Source organism: Urocitellus parryii, chromosome 1, assembly GCF_045843805.1.
Source record: "Urocitellus parryii isolate mUroPar1 chromosome 1, mUroPar1.hap1, whole genome shotgun sequence".
In the NCBI taxonomy this organism is placed as follows: domain Eukaryota; kingdom Metazoa; phylum Chordata; class Mammalia; order Rodentia; family Sciuridae; genus Urocitellus; species Urocitellus parryii.
Window position 1 is genome coordinate 277,775,616 of NC_135531.1, and position 20,497 is coordinate 277,796,112.

The 20,497-nt window shown below is 42.6% G+C and overlaps 1 protein-coding gene and 2 non-coding genes across 4 annotated transcripts in view; all 3 read left to right on the forward strand.

Annotated features, from left to right (window-relative positions):
- Atg16l1 (autophagy related 16 like 1) overlaps nt 1–20,497 on the forward strand; it is a 36,884-nt gene that overhangs the window by 13,697 nt on the left and 2,690 nt on the right. The window contains exons 6-18 of one of the 2 annotated variants that reach the window (XM_026412756.2): nt 1,075–1,140; nt 2,994–3,080; nt 3,700–3,756; nt 3,973–4,023; nt 4,646–4,748; nt 7,403–7,508; nt 10,087–10,157; nt 12,112–12,183; nt 16,257–16,377; nt 16,637–16,742; nt 18,674–18,823; nt 18,920–18,967; nt 19,708–19,809. In XM_026412756.2, coding sequence (XP_026268541.1) covers nt 1,075–1,140; nt 2,994–3,080; nt 3,700–3,756; nt 3,973–4,023; nt 4,646–4,748; nt 7,403–7,508; nt 10,087–10,157; nt 12,112–12,183; nt 16,257–16,377; nt 16,637–16,742; nt 18,674–18,823; nt 18,920–18,967; nt 19,708–19,809 — 1,140 coding nt within the window. The remainder of the gene's footprint in view (nt 1–1,074; nt 1,141–2,993; nt 3,081–3,699; nt 3,757–3,972; nt 4,024–4,645; nt 4,749–7,402; nt 7,509–10,086; nt 10,158–12,111; nt 12,184–16,256; nt 16,378–16,636; nt 16,743–18,673; nt 18,824–18,919; nt 18,968–19,707; nt 19,810–20,497) is intronic. The other variant, XM_026412757.2, reaches the window with a different exon arrangement.
- LOC113199723 (small Cajal body-specific RNA 6) lies at nt 5,645–5,916 on the forward strand. The gene has a single exon (XR_003302982.2).
- On the forward strand, nt 14,753–15,022 carry LOC113199722 (small Cajal body-specific RNA 6). The gene has a single exon (XR_003302981.1).

The window sequence follows — 20,497 nt, forward strand, 5'->3', positions numbered from 1 at the left end:
AGTTATATACACTTTGACAGTTGAATTTCATTAGACCTCACTTGCCTTATCTGTACAGGGGAAGTAACAGTGCAGTTAGCCCTCAGAATCAACAGGCTCAACATCTGTGGACTGCTTAGGGAAAAATTGTGGGTTTGTACTGAGGATGTAAAGACCCTCTATTCCTGTCTCTATCCTAACCCATAGAGTGTACCAATTATTTTCATAGCATTTATATTGTAGTAGGTATTATAAATCATCTAGAGATGATTTATAGTATATGGGACGATGTGCCTAAGTTCTCTGCACATACTGTACCATTTGGCATAAGAGACTTGAGCATCTCTGGATTGTTTTATCTGTGTGTGTGTGTGGGTGGGGGGTTGTCCTAAAACCAATCCCACACAGATACTAGGGGACAACTCTACTTACCTCAAAGGGTATTAGAAGAATTTAATTAATTGATCCATAAGATGATTAAACCATGCCAAGTACAAGTAAGTCCTAAGTCAATCTTTACTATTCTTGATCATGCTGTGGGTGCTTAATATAGTACTTTCTAAGACTGCTGCAAAAAGCTGTTGTGGCCCTGATCAGCCTTCAATAAACCTGAAGTGCCTTCTGTCCTAAGAGGCCCTGGCCCCAGCAGGTGACCTCCTTCCTTGCTAGTTCACCTACTTCCTCTTATAACGTGATCTCTCCTGTAGGCATTCCTTTGAAACCCTTTATAATGGGGAGTATGTTGAGTTTGAGACTTTGGGTGTCTTGGCCAGGGTAGCTGCTGTTTTGTATGATGCACTGAATGTTTAAATGTGCTATCAAAACTAGCAGTTTATTGCAAGTGAAGCCTCCATGTTTTCCTTACACAAACATAAATGATGGGGGCTGGAGATGTGGCTCAGCAGTAGCGCGCTTGCCTGGCATGCGTGCGGCCCGGGTTCGATCCTCAGCACCACATACCAACAAAGATGTTGTGTCCGCCGAGAACTAAAAAATAAATATTAAAAATTCTCTCTCTCTCTCTCCTCTCTCACTCTCTCTTTAAAAAAAAAAAAAAAACATAAATGATGAGCTTTTTTTTATTTTTATAAATAGGAGACGGCAAGCCCGGCTGCAGAAAGAGCTTGCTGAAGCAGCAAAGGAACCACTGCCAGTTGAACAGTAAGTAAAGACCAATCTAAACTGTGTTCTTAACCATTTGTCTCTTAAAATTGTTGTTTTATTCCTATATAGTCACTTTAAAGATATTAGAAAAGAAAACTGAAGCCTGGCATGGTGGCACACACCTGTAATCCCAGCAGCTAGAGAGGCTGAGGGAGAAGGATCACAAATCCTTTTTTGAAGCTGGCTTTGAATTCATGATCCCCCTGCCTCAGCCTCCCAAGCCATTGGTATTACAGGCGTGTGCTACCACCCCTTGCAAGGATTGTAATTCAAAGTCAGCCTCAGCAATTTAGCAAGACCCTGCCTCAAAATAAAATATAAAAGGCCCAGGGATGTGGCTCAATGGTTAAGCACTGCTGGGTTCAATCCCCAGTTGGGGGGTGGCGGGGGACAAAAGTCAAAAAGTCAAAACATAATTCTGCCACCCAGAAAGTAACACCCACTCGACCATTTTAATTTTATTTTGGTGGGTTTTGATTCCTCAATTAAAAATGAGGTAGAGTCAAAACTGTTTTAGAAAATATGACTTTTTTTCCAAAAAGTTGTTTCTGTTTACACTCCTCAGCTGAGTGTGGATCCAGCTTTCTGTGCCTGGGAGGCCTCATCATGTATCTGTCTGCTGTTTTCAAGTGTAGCCTAGTGACTAGGTGAGGCATGATTTAGAGGGCTACAGTATCCTACCCCAGGTCACTCAGGAAGGGCCTGCACAGGGTGCAAACCTGAGAACTTTGGCTAGAGGTTCTTTTCATCTTTGCTTCCTTAAGAGTCAAACCCTCTTTTTAAAGGCTACTTGGCAAGTCCTAGTATTTTCTCATGGTCCTGGGCCTGTGCAAAGATCCAGGAAATTTAGGAACCCAAGATTCTCTTTGAAACTGCATCATTGTAGGCTCAGTTCATGTTTGGCCCTCTTGCCCTCTGTATAATTCTGTTGTCCTCTTAGCCTAGGTGACTCTCACAAATCTACATCTGTGAAAGCCAGCCAAGAAGGAAATCAGGCACAGCCTTGTTCTCATTATTCGTCTCTACATCCTGGCCAAGAATGTGGAGCAATTATACATAATGCTAGAATAAATAAAAGAAGACAAATTTACTTTGACATGGTTTAACTTGCTTGGTAACAAGTTCTTAAGTATATATTCATATAATCCAGATAATTAATCAAAGAAAAGGAAAAATCTTGCTTTCAAGTTCTTGAGTCCCAATAGTAAGTGATGAAATCTTGGCCTGTTACACTTTATTATTTTACTTCTCCATGAAGATTGTGGCTCAGTAGGAGGTCATTAAAACCAAAATAATTATTGCCTTCCCCCAGTCAGGAAAGACATAGCCTGTAAAAATATGGAAGAAGGGGAATTCCAGAGGTGCTTTGCATCCAGTGGAATAAACAGCGTGTTCCTTTAACAGGTGCTCTCCCTTGGAATGTGATGGATTCCCCAAATGTCAGAAACACTGAGAACTTAAACAAAACCTGTGTTATCCAGAGTCAAATATGAATGGTGATTATAGAGTTTGCTCTTGAAAACTATTCTCAGTTGGCATTTTGGATCTGTTTTAACGGGTTTTTGTTTGTTTGGGTGCTGGGGATTGAACCCAGGGCCTCACATGTGCTAGGCAGGCACTCTACCAGTAAGCTACATTTCCAGCCCCAGTGTTCTGGATCTGAACAGGTCAAATGTTTCTTTTCACATTTATCTGTAGTGGGAGAGCTTCCCTTTTCTCTAGAGACCCTTTTACTATATCTCTTATAGCCAAGTGTCATAGGTTGTGATTAGAAATGTAATGGCCTTTGCAGAACTGATTCTCTACAAAGCCCCTGATTATCAGAATAAACCTCTTGCTCTTCGTTCCAGGGATGATGACATTGAAGTCATTGTGGATGAGACCTCAGAGCACACAGAGGAGACCTCGCCTGTGCGAGCTATCAGCAGAGCAGCCACGTGAGTAGATGGGTGAACAGGGGACAAGTGGAAGTTTGATAGCATATTTATGGGCATAGCGAGAACATAAATATGCCCACACCTCCAACCCTCTTGGTGGAATAGCTAGCATCTTATATACCACCATGGAGAACACCCAGTTTGTCTGGTTCACCTCCACCTAATGGGAATGGGAGGGAAGCAGAACACAGGTGGGTGTCTTCCTAAAAGATTGCCAGTTAAACCTTATTAAGCAGAATGACCAGATCTCGGGGCTCAAGGATTTTTATTTATTTATTTTTTTTCCTGTTTGCTAAAGCAAGACTAAAAGAGTGGGGATTGGTTATTAACACTCTGAAATTGTTAGGTCAGTTAGATTAAATTCCTTGTCTAAGGTTTTGTTTCCAGGCAAATTAGTTCAATATTAGGGAACCTTGTTTCTTTTAAAACTGCTAGGCTGGGTTTTCCCTTCTACTTTCCCATTATTTCCTGGTGGTTCAAATACTGTGAGTTTTTCTTGGCTGAATTTTGGGTACTAAGTGGGAAAAATACTCCTAGGTACTTGTTTTATGGGCTGTTTTAATTGATAATTTGGGCGAAATGTTTCTAAGGTTTAAACCTATCCTCCCCTCCTCTTTAGTAAGCGACTCTCGCAGCCTGCTGGAGGCCTTCTGGATTCTATCACTAATATCTTTGGGTAGGTTAGAAGACCTTCACCTTTCCTTTTTTAAATGTGTGTAAATATACCTAAGCATATGTACATGATTTATTATTTTTTAATTGTACACCAGAATTTCAGTGGTGCAGCAAATACAGATACCTTAATTTTGGCCATTCATGTAGCTTCTTCCTTTTTTCCCCAACTTCTTTCTCTTAATCTCGCTTTGTGCTGATCTCTGGCCTTTCCCTTTAGTCTGTCCGAGTCTCCCCTTTTGGGGCACCATTCTTCTTCTGATGCTGCCAGGTGAAAGTATTACCCTCTTAGCCAAGCATGTGAGTGTGGGTCATTGATAGTCACGCTGATCACGCTGCACTGCCCGCAGTCATCAGATGTCCACGTGCTAACCAGAGTGCTTTGCATGCTCCCAGGAATGAATGCTGGAAGCCCCCCAATCTGGGCAGTAAAGTGGAGCTCCTTGTATAGTCATCATGCTCTTGGCCTCTTTCTTTTGGCATGCATTCGACTCCACCTTGACCACAGTGTATGCTGGGGGTGATTGTAACTAGGCATAGAAATCATCTTAAAATAGTGTTATAGAAACACCAAAGAGATACCTCTGAGCTAGCTGTTAATTTAGTTGGAAAAAGTTCCTAGCAATTAGCAAGGTGAGTGATCTTACAGGGCAGCTTTTTAGTGCTGTTTGGGAGCCCATGAGTTAGAATGCAGCAGAGTGAGGAATGCGTTGACACATTCCTGTTGCCCTCTGCATGAGGGTGCTTCTTATGATTTGAAGGGTCTGGAAGGAAAAAGCTATTGACAAAGATAGCCTGCTTAAGCAAGATCATCTTTAAGGCCTTTCTGACGGCTTGAAGAGTAGTGATCCTGTGCAGTCTTGTCTAATATTTACCTTTGTGTTATTCTTTAGGAGACGCTCTGTCTCTTCCTTTCCAGTCCCCCAGGATAATGTGGATACTCATCCTGCTTCTGGTAAAGATGTGAGGGTACCAACTACTGCCTTATATGTCTTTGTAAGTATGCGCCCCACCGAGCTTGGTATGGTAACAGGGCCTGATCACTAAAGGGTTATTTTCATAGTTCAACTGAGCTTTCTGTCATTCACTTTTATCAAGTTCTTATACCTGCTTGCTCTGTCCTCTGTGAGGGATTAGTATATTTTGCTTAGCTTTAGAGCACAGAATTTACTACAGCCCTTCTGGGTAATGTTACACAGGCTGTAAGAGAGGATTTGGTAGCAGGAGGGATGGGGTAAGGGAAAACTAATTAGGGATGGTGAGAAATCAAAGTAATTCATGTAATTGTAGTCACCAGATAGCTGCAATTTAGAGTGAGATTCTAGCTAGTGGTCTGTTTTGGAAATCTAAAAGGGAAGCTCTTGGTTTCATAAATTAAACCCTTGTTTGTATGACTTCCTACCACTAAGAGCTTATGATTGGAAGCAGGATACAGCCCTGGGCAGAAGCCACTGTGACACCAGGACTGTCATCTGGAGTTCAGAGCTCGGTCCTGGTACTAATAGATAATCCTTATCCCAGCCAATGTAAATGAACCAACCTGGCAAATGTCAGGTATCTGCTGGGCCCGTGAGAGCACTGGAGAGGGAAAGAAGGGGCAGCATGAAAGCAGAGCCAGAGTTGGGTTGACACTGGTGTGGGCCAGGTATGGCCAAAAGAGGTTGCTTTCAGAAGAGGGAAGGATTTGCTAGAAATATAGAATGGCATTTAGGTTGTGGGAGCTTTTAGTTCAGGCACCCAGAGGAACTTCCTTAGGTAATTCCTCACAGTGGGCTGCCTAGTGACTTCATTGTCAACTAGCCTGTATTGGAGGAGGAGTTAGATTGGGGAAGGGCTTCTTCCCATTCCGATCTCGCTCCTATGATTCCCAACAGGCCTGAGCACTTCACAGTGGTCAATGATGATTGGTAAAAGGTCTGATTGCACTGAATGTCACAGTCCCTTCCTTGCCCTCAACTCCCAGCAGCCCATTTTTCCCCCCAGCACATTAAGTCATGTGTATGGGATGGTGGAGCAGCTGACAATCAGGGATTTTGTCAGTGTGTGTTTTAGAGAGTGAAATATTCACAGCTGACTAGTATCCAACAAAACACATTACTCAGGAGCTTGATGAGTGGCAGGCAGGGTGTGACAGTGCATGATCTCAAGTTTTCAATCTGAGACCTCAGGAAAAGAAAATTTATTTTGAAAAAGGAAATGTCAAGTTCCCTGTCATGAAGATTTTCAGCAGTGGGATATGAGGGAAAGTGGGAAACCAAATCATCAAAGTGCTGCTCAATTCCGAGTCAATTAATGGAGATGCCAGTAGCAGTAGCTCTCTGCCCACACTTTGCTGGGCTTGAAGCAAATCACAAATGACATACTTCACCCAGAAGAATTTCTGTATTCACTGTCCTATTAAGAGAGTAAATTATAGTGATGCCTATTATTCCCTCTGCCCCTTTTGGGGTGGGATGCTTTGTTGCCTGGATTGTGTTCTTATCCTGAACCATGTGTGCCATCTTTTGAGCTTATATTTCTCTGTTTATGCCAGTCTCACATTTCCCAAAGGAACTTTTTTGCAGATGAACAAAAGTAGGTTTCAAAAAGTTAAGAAAGCTTGGCAGAGATCATACTGGTGATAAGGCTAGATTTGTTTCAGAAGAAATTACATAGAAATCTGCCAGGCTTGGTAGTGCATGCCTATAATCCTAGCAGCTCAGGAAAATGAGGCAGGAGGATCACAAGTTCAAGACCAACCTCAGCAACCTAGGGAGGCCCTAAGCAACTTAGTGAGACTCTGTCTCTAAATAAAATACCAAAAAGGACTGGGGATATGGCTCAGTGATTGAGTGCCTCAAAGTTCAATCCTTAGTGTCTTGTCCCCACTCAAAATAATAATAATAATAACTATTAAATAGAATCCCCATTGTAACATTAATGCACATCTAGGAATAGGACCAGTGTCTGCTTAGAGTAGGACTTATCAGGAAAGCTTTCTTAGCCAAGTGCAGTAATGCAGATCTATAATCCAAGCTGCTGAGGAGGCTGAGGCAGAATGATCACAAGTTCAAGGCCAGCCTTGGTGACATAGTGAGACCCTGTCTCAAAATAAAATTTGGCTGAGGGTTTGGTGGTAGAGTCATAGCCCAGTTGTAGAACACTTGGCTAGCATGCATGGGGTCCTGGGTTCAAGCCTTACTACCAAAAAATAATAATAAAAAGAAAGCTTTATTTATTATGAGAGGCAGTATACTACACATTATTCAGATACATAGTGTTTAGCATTAGTAAATTAGTAATAGGAGTAGATGTAATATCTGGCCCAAAAGAACCATTTGGTTCTAGGCTTGCTTTTTAAGCTAGTAGGGTATATACAATTCAAAGTGCCATTATTCTTAGAAGAAATAAGATTAATGCAAAGACCAACTTAAGGCAAATTATCTACTAATTTTGCTTTTTAAGGTTGTAGTGCAACTAAATAAATGAAGCTGTAACTCTTAAGAATAAAATGCTACTAGAACCTTAGAAGACCTTGGGCCAGCAGTCCACTTTATAGTTGGCTCCCCCTCTGTTTAAGGATGTGTTTTGCCTCGAGTTAGGTGTTGAGTGTGTATGTGTGTTTTGGATTCGGGAATAATACTGATGGAACTTGAAATATGGTGTTGTAGGATGCACATGATGGAGAAGTTAATGCTGTACAATTCAGTCCAGGTTCCCGGTTACTGGCCACAGGAGGCATGGACCGCAGGGTTAAGTTATGGGAAGCATTTGGAGGTAAGAGCTATTGGTGGAATGTGGTTGCCCTTGCTCTCAGGCACTCTGAGTTGTTTATCATCTTAAAGCATACAACTTTTTTTATGTAAGAATCATCTGACCAAAGCATTTTTACCATTTCAATTTCTCTTTATATCTGAATGCATGTTTGTTCTTATTTCTCAAGCAATGACTAGAAAATACTGTTATTATGAATGTTTATCTCATACAGTAATCAGAACATCAGAACAAAATAGTACCAGTTTTAGAAGGAAAATAAATCTTTATAATTAAACTGTACATCAAGCTGTGGTTTATACGTTTGTTTCCTCCTCCCTCCTCCTCCCCCCTCCTCCTCCCCTCCTCCTCCTCTTCCTCTTTCTCCTTCTCTTTCTCCCCGTCCCCAATCATAATGCCAATGACCATGACCTAGATAAAAAGAAGCCATATCTAAGCTTGAGTAAAGGAAAAAGAGGATTATTACCTGGAAAAGACGTGTTGAGCCAAGTGGTATTCATGAAAACATCTTTTAGAATTCTGAAGGTGGATATAGTCCAGTTTTGACATTTTTGAGATTCAGTTTCATGTACATATATTGTCACTGAACTAAATGTAAGTAATAAGATTTTTATTGGAACTGGAACCACTTTGTCAGGTTTCTATAGTTGTAGCACATACATTTTCACTGTCCCCAGTAAATAGCTCCAAAGTGCCTTTGTCTGTATTAATTCCTGTGATCCTTAACAATAGCCTCATGTGGTTAGAAAGGTAGTTCTTACCCTTTTTTGATAGATGAAGACAGGAAAACTCAGAGATGCAACATAATTTGTGTATTTGATATACACAGTTAGCAAATTACATGGCAAGTGAGTAGTGGAGCCAGAACTAATCAGAATCATATAACTTGAAATCACTTCTCCCCACCCACTCCCCAACTGGAGATCGAAGCCAGGGGTGTTTTACTGCTGGCTCATACCCAACACTTTTTGAAGCAGGGTCTCACCAAGTTGCTAAAGTTGGCCTCAAACTTAACGCTAGTCTTTTCTGTGCTCTAGAGGATTACCACTTTTGATGTTTGTTTAAATAGATTTTAGTTTAAATAGATTTATTTAAATAGTTTAGTTAAAATAGATTTATTGGTGAGCACTGTACCTGTCTCGCCTTTGATTTGCCAGAAAGTGACTCAGTTTAAAAAACAAAAACAAAACAAAAAACCTTGGCTGTGACAGCCTGTTGAAGCCCATGGAAATTTTTGTTTTGTCCAGAATCCCCCTGGTAGAGTGGATGCTAATGGCCAAAATTGTTATAAATAATAATGAAGCCCTATTAAGAAAATAAATTTTAGGGGGTTTGATTTATAAAATTTTAAGCAGAGCTGGGGGTGTGGCTCAGTAGTAGAGTCTTGCCCATGGCCCACACAGGTGGTGGAAATGGGGTTCCCCTCCATGAAATGAGCTGGATGAGAAATAAAGCTAGAACAACAAAGAAACCCATCTTCGGAGCTACTATGAGGGATCTTCTTGGCAGAGCAGAGATAAAGGTCATATGCATTGGGCGGGCGATGTGTTGTCCCTGGAGAGCCACAGATAGTTTGCAGTGCTAAACCTAAATTTCCTGGCTTCCATACTGAGAGAAGATCCTCGTGTATGTAATTCATGGAGGGCTTCCTGCAGTAGAGCATTTGCCTAGTGTGCATCAAGTCCAGGTTTGATCCCCAGCACCACAAAAAGAAAGTTGAACAACTAGTCTATTTTGATTATGCTTTTGCAGTTAATTCAGAGTAGTACGAGACATTTTGTTTCACTGCCCAGTCAGTAAAAAACACCTCTGAGAAGATTAGAGGGGTGCGGGCAGGGCTGCAGGAAAAGTGCCATCAGCCCTGTTGGGCAAGGCAGGAATCATTGGCTCTTGGTTGTCTTGCCAGTATCCCAGTATATGCAAAGCAACTTTAAGGACAAATCCCTAAAGCTCCAAACTGAGCCTTTTTGGCTTTCTACCAAAATTTGAAAAATTTCTTTTCAGACCTTAATGAAAATTATCACACCATAGATTCAGAATTTTGATGATCAGGATTTCTACAAAATTAGTTGGCACGAGTACTGATCAAACCCAAAGATTAATGTATGTGAATTATAAAATTTTACTGAGAAGTAATGGACCTAGGGGCTGGGGATGTGACTCAAGCGGTAGCGTGCTCCCCTGGCATGGGTGCGGCCCGGGTTCGATCCTCAGCACCACATACCAACAAAGATGTTGTGTCTGCCCAAAACTAAAATGTAAATAAAATATTTTAAAAAAAGAAGTAATGGACCTATATAAATTCTGTCTTTAGTTTAATTTGACATTTTATAAAATACAGTTCTTTGTAAAGGGGATTAATAATTCAAAATGTCTTAGAATATTTAATAATATGCTAGAATCTGCACCCATTTATATGTGCTAACAATATATTTTGTTTCTTACATTCTATTTGTCCTGTTGTTTTATTCTGTAAGGGTGCAGGAAAGTTTCTATTTGACAATGTAAATTGACTATCATTGTGCCCCATCAAACTCATTATCAACTTCCCGTCTTTTCTAAATCTTATCTTTTTATACAGACAAATGTGAGTTCAAGGGCTCCCTGTCTGGTAGTAATGCTGGAATTACAAGCATTGAATTTGATAGTGCTGTAAGTATCTAGTTTCTGTGATTTTGGAGATTTCTGAAAAGTTAGACATCTAATTATTAAGAAGTAACTTGTTTCTCTGCCATTCTTCACATCTTAAGTCAAATCCATGTTAGAGAAAGGTAGAAGTAGATTATAGAGCTAACTGGTCTATCAACTCTGATATTATAATTCTGTTACTTAGTACCTCCTGCCTTTGGTACTGGGGATTGAGTCTGGAGTGCTGCTCCACCAAGTTACATATCCCCAGCCACTTTTTCATTTTTTTGTTTTGAGTCAGCGTCTTACTAAGTTGCCCAAGCTGGTCTTGAACTTAGGGATACAGGCATGTGCCATTGTACTTAGCCTACTCAGTATTTTTAATTCTATTTTATTGTTATATTTTGTATGTTTAGATCCTGTGCTATAGGGGCACCATATGGTCCTACCCTTCAGTAAATTGCCATTTAAATGAGAGTGGTTTAAAAGCATCAAACTGTGAGTCATTGTACTAAAGTAATGTGTAAAATAGGAATGAACTGCTCACTTATCAGCATTTCAGAGTGGGGATTAGGAAACAAAATAAGCCAACTGGGCACAACTCCAGGTAATCAAAGGTTAGATGCAAAAAGCCCAGTGCTGAAATTGCAGAGAGAGGAAGCAAAGAGAAGATTAGAGGTAGGACTAGTGTGCAGTAGCCAGGTGAGGTGACAGTAGTCTGCTCAAGAGTCCTTCTGTCTCTGTTATCTCAGGTGTCCTTTTCATATCCCTACTTGGGTAAGGGTCCTCTGGGACCTGGAATGTCTTGTGCAAAAACCCATTCTGGGGAGGGAGGGAGGGAGGGAGGGAGGGAGGGAGAGAGAGAGAGAGAGAGAGAGAGAGAGAGAGAGAGAGAGAGAGAGAGAAGAGAGAAGAGAGAAGAGAGAAGAGAGAGGAGAGAGGAGAGAGGAGAGAGAGAGGAGAGAGAGACAGATGTCTACATCTGCTGCTTTTATCAAGCTAAGAACTCACTCCCAGGGCATGGCACTGGTGGTTAGTTGTCTTTGTGCCCCTAACACAAACTGTTAGCTTCTTAACCCAGTAAGTCCCTAGTTATTATGAATATGTCAAGAGAATTGACATGGATGCATTTTTAGGTGAGCTCATATATATTATTAATGTATATTAGAGAACATTGTCATTATACTATTATTCCTCTTATGTAATTATCCCATTATGTAAGTTTTTATAGGTGCTTCACATCTTGGACAGTGGGACAAAAATGGGTTAATAACCACTCCTTGAGTTAATTGGGTAATGATAAGGAAGTTTGACTGGAAAGTTAGATGTAGGTCAGAGTATATCTTGACTCAGTGAAACCATGTGGAGGGTTTTGCATATGTCTGGCAAATGCTCTACCACTGAGATCTATCCCCAGCCTTGAGAGGTTTTCAGAAACAGATATAGCATTAAATTCTTCAATAATTGACATTGAAGACTGAATTGGGAGGGGCAGATCTGCAGTGGCCAGCATCCAGTGCTTCTGCAGACTTGATTCAGGTTGGGGCTGAGGTGCAGGCAAGAGAGGAAAGGGTCTAGCTGAATGCATGAAAAGTAGGTGGTCTTGGAGGATGGGTAGTTGGGAGTTGAGCCCAGGGAAGAGTAGGTGCTTCTGGGCTTTCTGCTTGGATTGTATGTGGAGAATTTGTATTTGCTGCGTAGGGTAGGTGATGAGGGAAAAGGTGAGCGTGGGAGACTGAGTTCCATTGAGCTTTAGAAATCTCAACATTCCAGTGAAATTGAGTGATTTCAGGAGGGAAGCTTAACTTGAAGGGGATCTGTAGGCTGATAACACACTGGTGGTGATGGTGTTCAGATCTGGTGTGTAGTTTTAGGCATCTAACCCTTCTTGGACTTGATTATTAGGAAACTTGTTTCTTGTGAACTGAATTCCTCTACTTTAGCTAAAAGTTGTTTTTTCTTTCATTTATTCCTCTAGGGGGCTTACCTCTTAGCAGCTTCAAATGATTTTGCAAGCCGAATCTGGACTGTGGATGATTATCGATTACGGGTAAGGCTGGGTTAAGACAAGTATAATGTACAAGCCATGTGGTTGTCAAGGCACACAATACAGGAAAATGGCAAATGAATAACTAGGGGACTTGTGTGTGCTTCCCTGAAAATCATACTTGATTGACACTTTTCTCCTTGGGAAAATTTGTTTCTACTTACTCCCATATTTTGTCTGATTCAATTTCAGCATGTTTGCAATAGACCCTCCCATGTCCATGGAAGACTTGGGGATACTCCTCCTGTCCCATAAGGACTAGGTACTTTTTATATAGATATCAATTTTAGCTTAGCTTTACAGATTTTAGCATCAGCATGTGAATTGTGATTCACCTCATAGAGTAAGCTGGAAAGTAGAAAAAGTACAAATGGGTATACTTATGATAGATGTGAATGACTCCTGATGCTGGAAAACAGGAAACAGGTGTAGAAGTAGGCTCAGATGTTGAGGCAGTTTGCATTTGAGCCTAACTTTGCATCCAAGACAAAGATCTGAACTTGATGGTTATAAGTTTGACACAGCTATTTTTGTGTCAACTACATAAAAAATGGCACAATGTTAAAAGGAACTTCTTGAATCCACTGGGAGGTGGGGAGCTCTATTAGAACGGTCTATTAGGTAGATTCCTGGTGTTCTGATTGGAGGGTGCCTGGCTGAAGCTAGGTGAATCTTTAGAAACAGAGTTAACACTTTAGGCTTTCTGTCTTCCTTAAAGCTGTGTGGAAGGTGAGCAGTATTAGGTGTAGCTAGTATCTGAAAAGTTGAAATTCTTGTTTTTCACCTGACAAGATTCTCAGAAATGCAGAGCAGAGCAGGCTGGGGTTGTGGCTCAGTGGTAGAGCACTTGCCTAGCACGTGTGAGGCACTGGGTTCAATTCTCAGCACTGCATATAAATAAATAAGTAAATAAATAAAAGTCCATTGACAACTAAGAAAATATTTTTTAAGAAAAGCAGAGCAGAGCCCTAAAGGTGATAAAGGATGAATGTGTTGTGTTCTTGTTCTGGATGGAGGTAGAGGAGGAATTTTAGTCTTAAATAACCTACAAAGGGGAAGGAGTCTAAAGTCATGCAAGTTAGTAAATAATAAGGTTGGCGTTTTAATTGAGGCCTGTGCTCTTTCCTACATTCAGCTGGTCTATATTATTCAACACTGAGAATAGAGCAAGGCCGACTAATCATTGAAGAGGTACCAATAACCTTCCTTGATCTTAGGCCCTGGAAGAGGAGGGAACCTTTTGAGAGTAAACCATTTGTGCAGGATGGTATTTTTCATTCCTAAGAGAAGTTGCATACAGATGGCCTTCAAGCTTTGGCCCTGAAATATCAAGAAGGAGGCCCAGGAAGGTAGACCTAAAAGACAAAGGCCAGAGTATTGGGCGACTTTGTCCAAGTGAGCAAGGTGGAAAGATGGACCCATTCCTCCTTGGAGAGAGTGCCCACAGGATGCTGGTGGGCAACCCCTACCTTCACAGGCTGCTGTTGATGGTGCCATGTCAGAACTGTACCCTCCTTTCATTACCAGTTGGTGCTGAGGGCCTTGACCTGTTTTCAATGGAGTCCCATCCCGAAGTAAGCATTTGAAGATCTGGAGGCCTTTTACAGTGGATTCTCTACCCAGAGAATACTCATGAAACTCTCAATGGGTTCAGGAAACAAAATAGGGTCCCTGTTTTCTAAAGTTACATGGGACTCGGTGGTGTAGGACTTCAATCCATCAACTTAGTGAGACCCTGTCTCAAAATTCAAAGTGCTTGGGCTGTGGCTTAGTGGTAAAGCACCCCTGTGTTCAATCCCTAGTACCAAAAAAAAATCTAAAAGTTACTGCACAACTACCTGGATGCTTATTTGTCTTGAGGAACTAACTGAGTTGAATACCCAGCTGCTCACTTCTGTAACCAATGTGGAAAAGTGCCCGTTGTAAGGATCGGCTCCTAGGTAAGATGTAGTTTTTACTTCAGAAACCTCAGCCAGTTTGTGCTGAGCAGAGTCCTTTTTGTGCTGGAGTTTTTTTGATCTTACCAGAAGTTTACAGATATTATCAAATAGTTTGAAAAAAAAATACAGTAGAATATAGAGAATAGAAGGTGCAGACAAGAGGTAGTGCATATTCATAGGTATTTTTCAATATTTATTCTTCCCATCCCCATTTTAAAAGTTGAAACCCTTAGCTTGGTGTGGCTGTGTCACTGAGACCTGGCAGTAGGAATTGTCAGTGCATTGATGAGCTGGATGGGTGGGGTGGGCTGCTCCGTCCTTTGTCCTTTCATTTCTGCTTGCGGGATGTGGGTGTAATGGCTTGAGTTCCTGGACTCGAGGAGTTTTTTTTTTTTTTTTTTTTTTTTTACTTTGAAAGAAAGCATCAGTGATCAGTGAATACCTTTTAAGTTTTTGTTATTTGCTGCCATTTTGGGGTTTGTTTTCCCCTTGGCAGTTCTGGGGATCAAACCCAGGGCCTTACACATGCCAGGCAAACCCTTTACCACTGAGGCACGTCCCCGGCCGGTTGAATACTTTTTGAACCTTTGGAATTTTTTATGTATAAAAATGCCAGTCCCATTGTGAAAAGAGGTCGATGATGAGTAGTAAAAGGTCTGACTGCCCAGGTCCCCTCCCAGCATCCTGAATGTCCCCAGCTGCCTCAATCCCATCAGGCTCCAGTGGTGCCACGATGGGCCAGAGAGCAGCTGACAGGCAGGGATGGCTTGAGTCTGTGTTCCCTGGTGAGCCAAGGGAAGACACGGTGGTTGCATCCAACAGCTTAGCCACAAAGGGCAAGGGACTTTTGGTTGGGAGAGCTGGTATCTGTGGCTGTGATCTGACGTTTTCAAGCTGAGACCTCTGACAGAAAACGCCCCAGAGCTTTTAAGTATGTAAAGTTCTGATGCTTCCTTTAATAAATAATGTCTGCAGATAACCTGTCTAACCTCACTGCAGTGGTACTGGACAAAATCCAGGCTTTTTAAATCTTTTATTTTGATATAATGGAGATTGATTTTTTTAAAAAAATCAAGAACAGAATAAGCAGGTGTCTGTAGTAGAGCTAGGGGTGTGGCTCAGTGGGAGAGCACTTACCTAGCAAGGGCAGGCCCCAGATATGGTCCCCCATGCCCACTCACCTGCCCCTTTCTTTTCTCACCACCCCCACCTCTTCCAAGGTCAGGGAAGGACAGGGGAGTTTGGTGCTGGTGATGCTAGGGTTTTATTTAATGCTATTGGGAGATTTATCCTCTTGGTCTTGAAACCTACGTTAGCTTTCTGTTGCTGCAGGAAAATACCTTGAAGTAAGCAGCTTAAAAGGAGGAAAGATTTACTTTGGCTTGTGGTTTCAGAGGTTTCAATCTCTGGTTGCTTGGCCCTGTCACCTTTGGCCTGTGGTGGCACAGCACATGATGATGATAGTGCATGGTAGAGCCCCACCCATTCACCTTTTGGCCAAGAAGCAAAAAGTGAGATGGGAAAAGACTAGGACCCCAGTATCCCCTTCAAGGGAACGACCTTGACTTTCCCCCTCTATGACCACCTCCTGAAGCATCTGCACTTGCAGTAGTGCCATAGGCTGCAGACCAAGCCTTTTAAACATGAGCTTTTGAGAGGCATTCAAGATCCAAGCTGGGGCTGGGGCTCAGTGGTAGAGTTCTTGCCTAGCATGGGCAAGGCCCTGGGTTCCATCCTCAGCACCACATAAAAATAAATTAATTAATTAAAGATATTGTGTCCAACTACAACTAAAAAAAAAGAAAAAAAGATTCAAGCCGTAGAAAGATCTCACCTCTTGACAACACCCAAAGACAGAGACTTCCTGGAATTTTCTGTAAGCTACTCAGACCAGAAATGTTGCTGCCTCACTGAAATTGCTTCATAGGAGATATGTAGCCTCCTTTGTTGAGACTAAGTGAATGAACATGCCTCCTGTCCTATGTTTCTTGCTCTTTACCTTCCCATTGTCTTGGAGTTCCTGGTCGGATCTCAGGGTGTTTTGAGATTGGCTCTGGAGGATTGAGTGCCTCCTGCTCCTCCAGCATGGCCAGCTGGTTGCACCCCAAGGCTCACTGTGGCTATTTTCTTTCCTAGCACACACTCACAGGACATAGTGGGAAAGTGCTCTCTGCTAAGTTCCTGCTGGACAATGCACGGATCGTCTCAGGAAGTCATGACCGGACGCTCAAACTCTGGGACCTTCGCAGCAAAGTCTGTGAGGAAATTCAGTCTCTCTGTGTATTCATGTAGACAGTAGTCTTGGAGGTGGTGTTTCTGAGCTTGCATTTCATGTGGTACACTGTGAACTTCGGGTTCGGTTTCATATTAAGAGGGGCACTGAGATAGTGGCAGTTGCTATTTGAGGTTTCATTTAAATTGGTAATTGTGATAGTTGAGTGGGTAGAGTGTAGCAGTGTTATATACATAGCCTTTTGGTGGCTGTGCTTGATGAATGGTGTTTGATTTTCTTTCAGGCATAAAGACAGTGTTTGCAGGATCCAGTTGCAATGATATTGTTTGCACAGAGCAGTGCGTAATGAGTGGACATTTTGACAAGAAAATTCGTTTCTGGGATATCCGGTATGTCACCCAAAAACTTGGTGGGGGAGCAGACAAAAGTCTGTATGTGGTAGAGTTGTGGGAATGTGTCGTAGGTGGGTTATATTTTTTAAATCTCAGGAAATGGCAGAAATGAGCTCTAGGACACCAATATCTTAACAGTATGCTCTCTCTCTCCCTCACCGCAGTGTCAGCTGCTGGGGTTAGCCTTCAGTTGTTGCACATACACCATGGGCAGGCCCCTTGTTGCAGAGATGACAAGATACCAGCCTGTCTTGGGCCAATTGAAATAAAATCCAAGGGACAGATACACAAGTCAGTGAGCAGTGTACCAAAGTAGACATGGCTGCCTCTGTCCAAGGATGTTATGATTAGTCTGGAGAATTGAGAGAATAGCTGAGGCAGGAGGATCACGAGTTCAAAGCCGGCCTCAACAACTTAGTGAGACCCTGTCTCTAAATAAAATGTAAAAAGTGGGTGGGGTAGGGATGTGGCTCAGTGGTAGAGTGCCCTGGTTTCAATCCCCTATACCAAAAAAAAAAAAAAAAGTAAGTGGGCAGGAAGTGGAGGGCGTGGGCCACTGGGATTGATAGGGATAAATTTCCATAGGCTGTATGAGTTGTTTCCAGACCTCTCAATCCTTTTTTTCTCCCCCTATCCTTTTTCATTTTATTTTGAGACAGGGTCTCTCTTTGTTGCCCAGGCTGGCATCTAACTTGCAATCCTCCTGCTTCAGCCTCCCCAGTAGTTAGGATTGTGGGTATGAGACACCACACATGGCTGTGTCTTTGTCCTGGAGTCATTAAGTGTTAAGAAAGGACATGATTACTTCACAAGACTTTAGTAGATTACTTTGGTGTCATTTGTAGAGGTCATGTTGGAATGCAGGGATATCAAAGAGTTGATGAGGACCTGAATCCAAGGCAGTAGAGGGCAAGATATAAAAGGGCATCTGAAGAGAAATTTGACATTGAAACATGGAATTTTTAGAGTTAAATTGGATAGATGTTGCGAGTCTCCTAGTTCACTCCCTAATTCAACTGTTAAATATTCCAAAGCAGTAGTGCGGTATGCCTCAAGTTACAGATTTAGCAACAATAAGAAAAACTTCCTAGTTACAGTAGAAAATAATTCATTAGAAGCTTACAAAAATATCACTGTGGAGCTGGGCTTTGTGTGGCACTTGCCTGTAATCCCAGTGACTTGGGAGGCTAAGGTAGAATTGCAAGTTCAAGGCCAGCCTCTTAGACCCTGTCTCAAAAAGTACTGGGATATGGCTCAGTGGTAAAGCACCCCTGGGTTCAGTCCCCACTACAAACAAATCAATCACTGTGGAGGGGTCAGGACTTCCCTTGGCTGTGGCCCTGTCTACCCAGGGGGCTGTTACTGACCTGTGTAGACTAGGGCATAAAGGGCAGGGGAAACAGCAACAGAGTGCCTAGGGCAGCTGCCCTGGAGTTGAAGGCCAAGCCAAACGGAATATGGTAAGATGCCAGTAGGAGACTTCCCAGCCCACTAAAGCAAGGTCTGTTCCACACTTATCTAAAAGCAGAAGTTGTCATTAAAATGGTACTGATTGGAGCCTGAGGTGCGCTTACTGGTAGAGCATGGATTCAGCATACACGTGAGGCCTTAGGTTTGATCCCAAACACCAAAAAGAAAAGAAAAAGTAATACAAATTGGATACTGGCTGATCAGAAATTCTGATTGCCATGAAAATTCTTCCCAGATTCAGAGTTTTAATACTCAAAACTACTAGATAAAATCAACAGAGGAGGCCCAATTGATGGGAAAATAACAAAGTTGTCACTCTGAGCCTGAGAACATGTTGATTGCTGTTGGAGCCTGTTGACTTGCAGCACCTTCTCTTCTGTGTGACACAGCATCCTAGTTAAAGTGGAGACGTTCTGACCTTTCTATGTTAGGTTTCTCAGATTTTTCATCTCCCTTAGGTCAGAGAGTGTGGTTCGAGAAATGGAGCTGTTGGGGAAGATCACTGCCTTGGATCTAAACCCAGAAAGGACTGAACTTCTGAGCTGTTCCCGTGATGACCTGCTGAAAGTCATTGATCTGCGGACAAATGCCATCAAGCAGACATTCAGGTAACAGAGTTGAGGGGTGTCTCAGGACCCTGGCCCTGTCTGCTTCTGTCCCACTAGCTGAGCTTTTGGGGTGACAGTGCCTATTGTTTGTTTCAGTGCACCTGGATTCAAGTGTGGCTCTGACTGGACTAGAGTTGTCTTCAGGTTAGTAGCACTGTCCCAACCCAGCTTGGTTAATCTCAGGTTAGCACATGGGGTTTTCCTGCTGGGGAAGTAAATAGAGCTGGATTTGTCTAGTGTGTGAACTACAGCATGCAGGAGTGAGCCTGAAGATCATTCTGGGGTCACCGTCAGTGTCTCTTCCCTTCCTAATGTTCCTTTTGCAGTTGCGCAAACTTAAGTGGATTGTGCCCCAAAATAATTGTTGCTTGGTTCTGGGTGGGCCATCAGATTCCCCTTCCATTACCCACCCATTTATTCCAGCCTGTTGGAGAGCTTTTGGGGAATGGCAGGAAAGCCCTGGGAACTTGGTGGAACTGAGCTGGCACTTGAGAGATGGCAACTCAAGGTGGTTTCTAGTTGCCCTTTCCTCCTATCTTCTCCCATATACCATGCTACTCCCAATTGTGTGTCCAGGATCATCACCTGTACTCTGGAGAAGCATCTCTACATTTGATGTTTCCTATTCCTTTTCTACTCAACTGAACCATTCAGCAAGCAAATTGGGAACTGTCAGCTGTTTGGAGGTTGGCTTTTCGCCTCCCTATGTGTTTCCTGCGTCTGATAGATGGCTAGGGACTTGAACCCCCAAGAAGTGGTGAGGGTGTCCAGAGAAGTAGTTGCATGCTTGCCTCCTGTGAGGAAGCGTTACCTCTTGGGAAGAGGGTCATGGGGATGCTGAGTTGGGATGGGGAGCTAATAACTTTTGTTCTCTGTCTCCTCAGCCCTGATGGCAGTTATGTGGCAGCAGGCTCAGCTGAGGGCTCTCTCTATGTCTGGAGTGTGCTTACAGGGAAAGTGGAGAAGGTTCTTTCAAAACAGCACAGGTATGGCAAACCTGGTCAGCACATACACGCACCTTCCCAAGGTTTGAAAGCAGGATCTGTGACTTCATTCTAAGGTTCATGTCCTCTTTGAGCTTCAGACTCAGTGGGCCCCTCAAAGGCTGTGGTTGTTGACCATAGCCGTCAGTACAGCAGACAGAGGAAGTTACTCGAGATGCTCCAAGTAGAGCCATTAAATGGTGGCCATTAGGAAAAGTCGGGGAAACACACCTTCCCTGTCCCCTTTCCACTTCTCTCTTCTCCTTACTCTGTTCGTCTCTCTCCCTTTCTTCCTTGAATCGCCCTGTTCCTAAACACTGATTCCCTTCTACCTTATAGGCAGTGCCCAGCTCCCTTTTTTCTTAGCTTTTTCCCATCCACCCAAGCCCACTTGCTAGTTACAACAGAGACCCCCTGCCAGGTATGATGGCCCCTTTTCCTCTTGCTTTTCCTCATTTTTCTATTAAACTTTCAAAAACAGGCTTATAATCCCAGCAATTCCAGAGGCTGAGGCAAGAGGTCACAAATTTGAAGCCAGTCTCAGCTGGCTTAGCTAGAAAATGTCTCAAAAAATAAAAAGGCCTGGGGATGTAGCTCAGCAGTGAGGTGTCTGAGTTCATGAGTTCAGTCCCTGATATAAAAAAAAAAAAAAAAAAAAAAAACCAGCTTTCTCCAGAATGCCTGTCCTCTG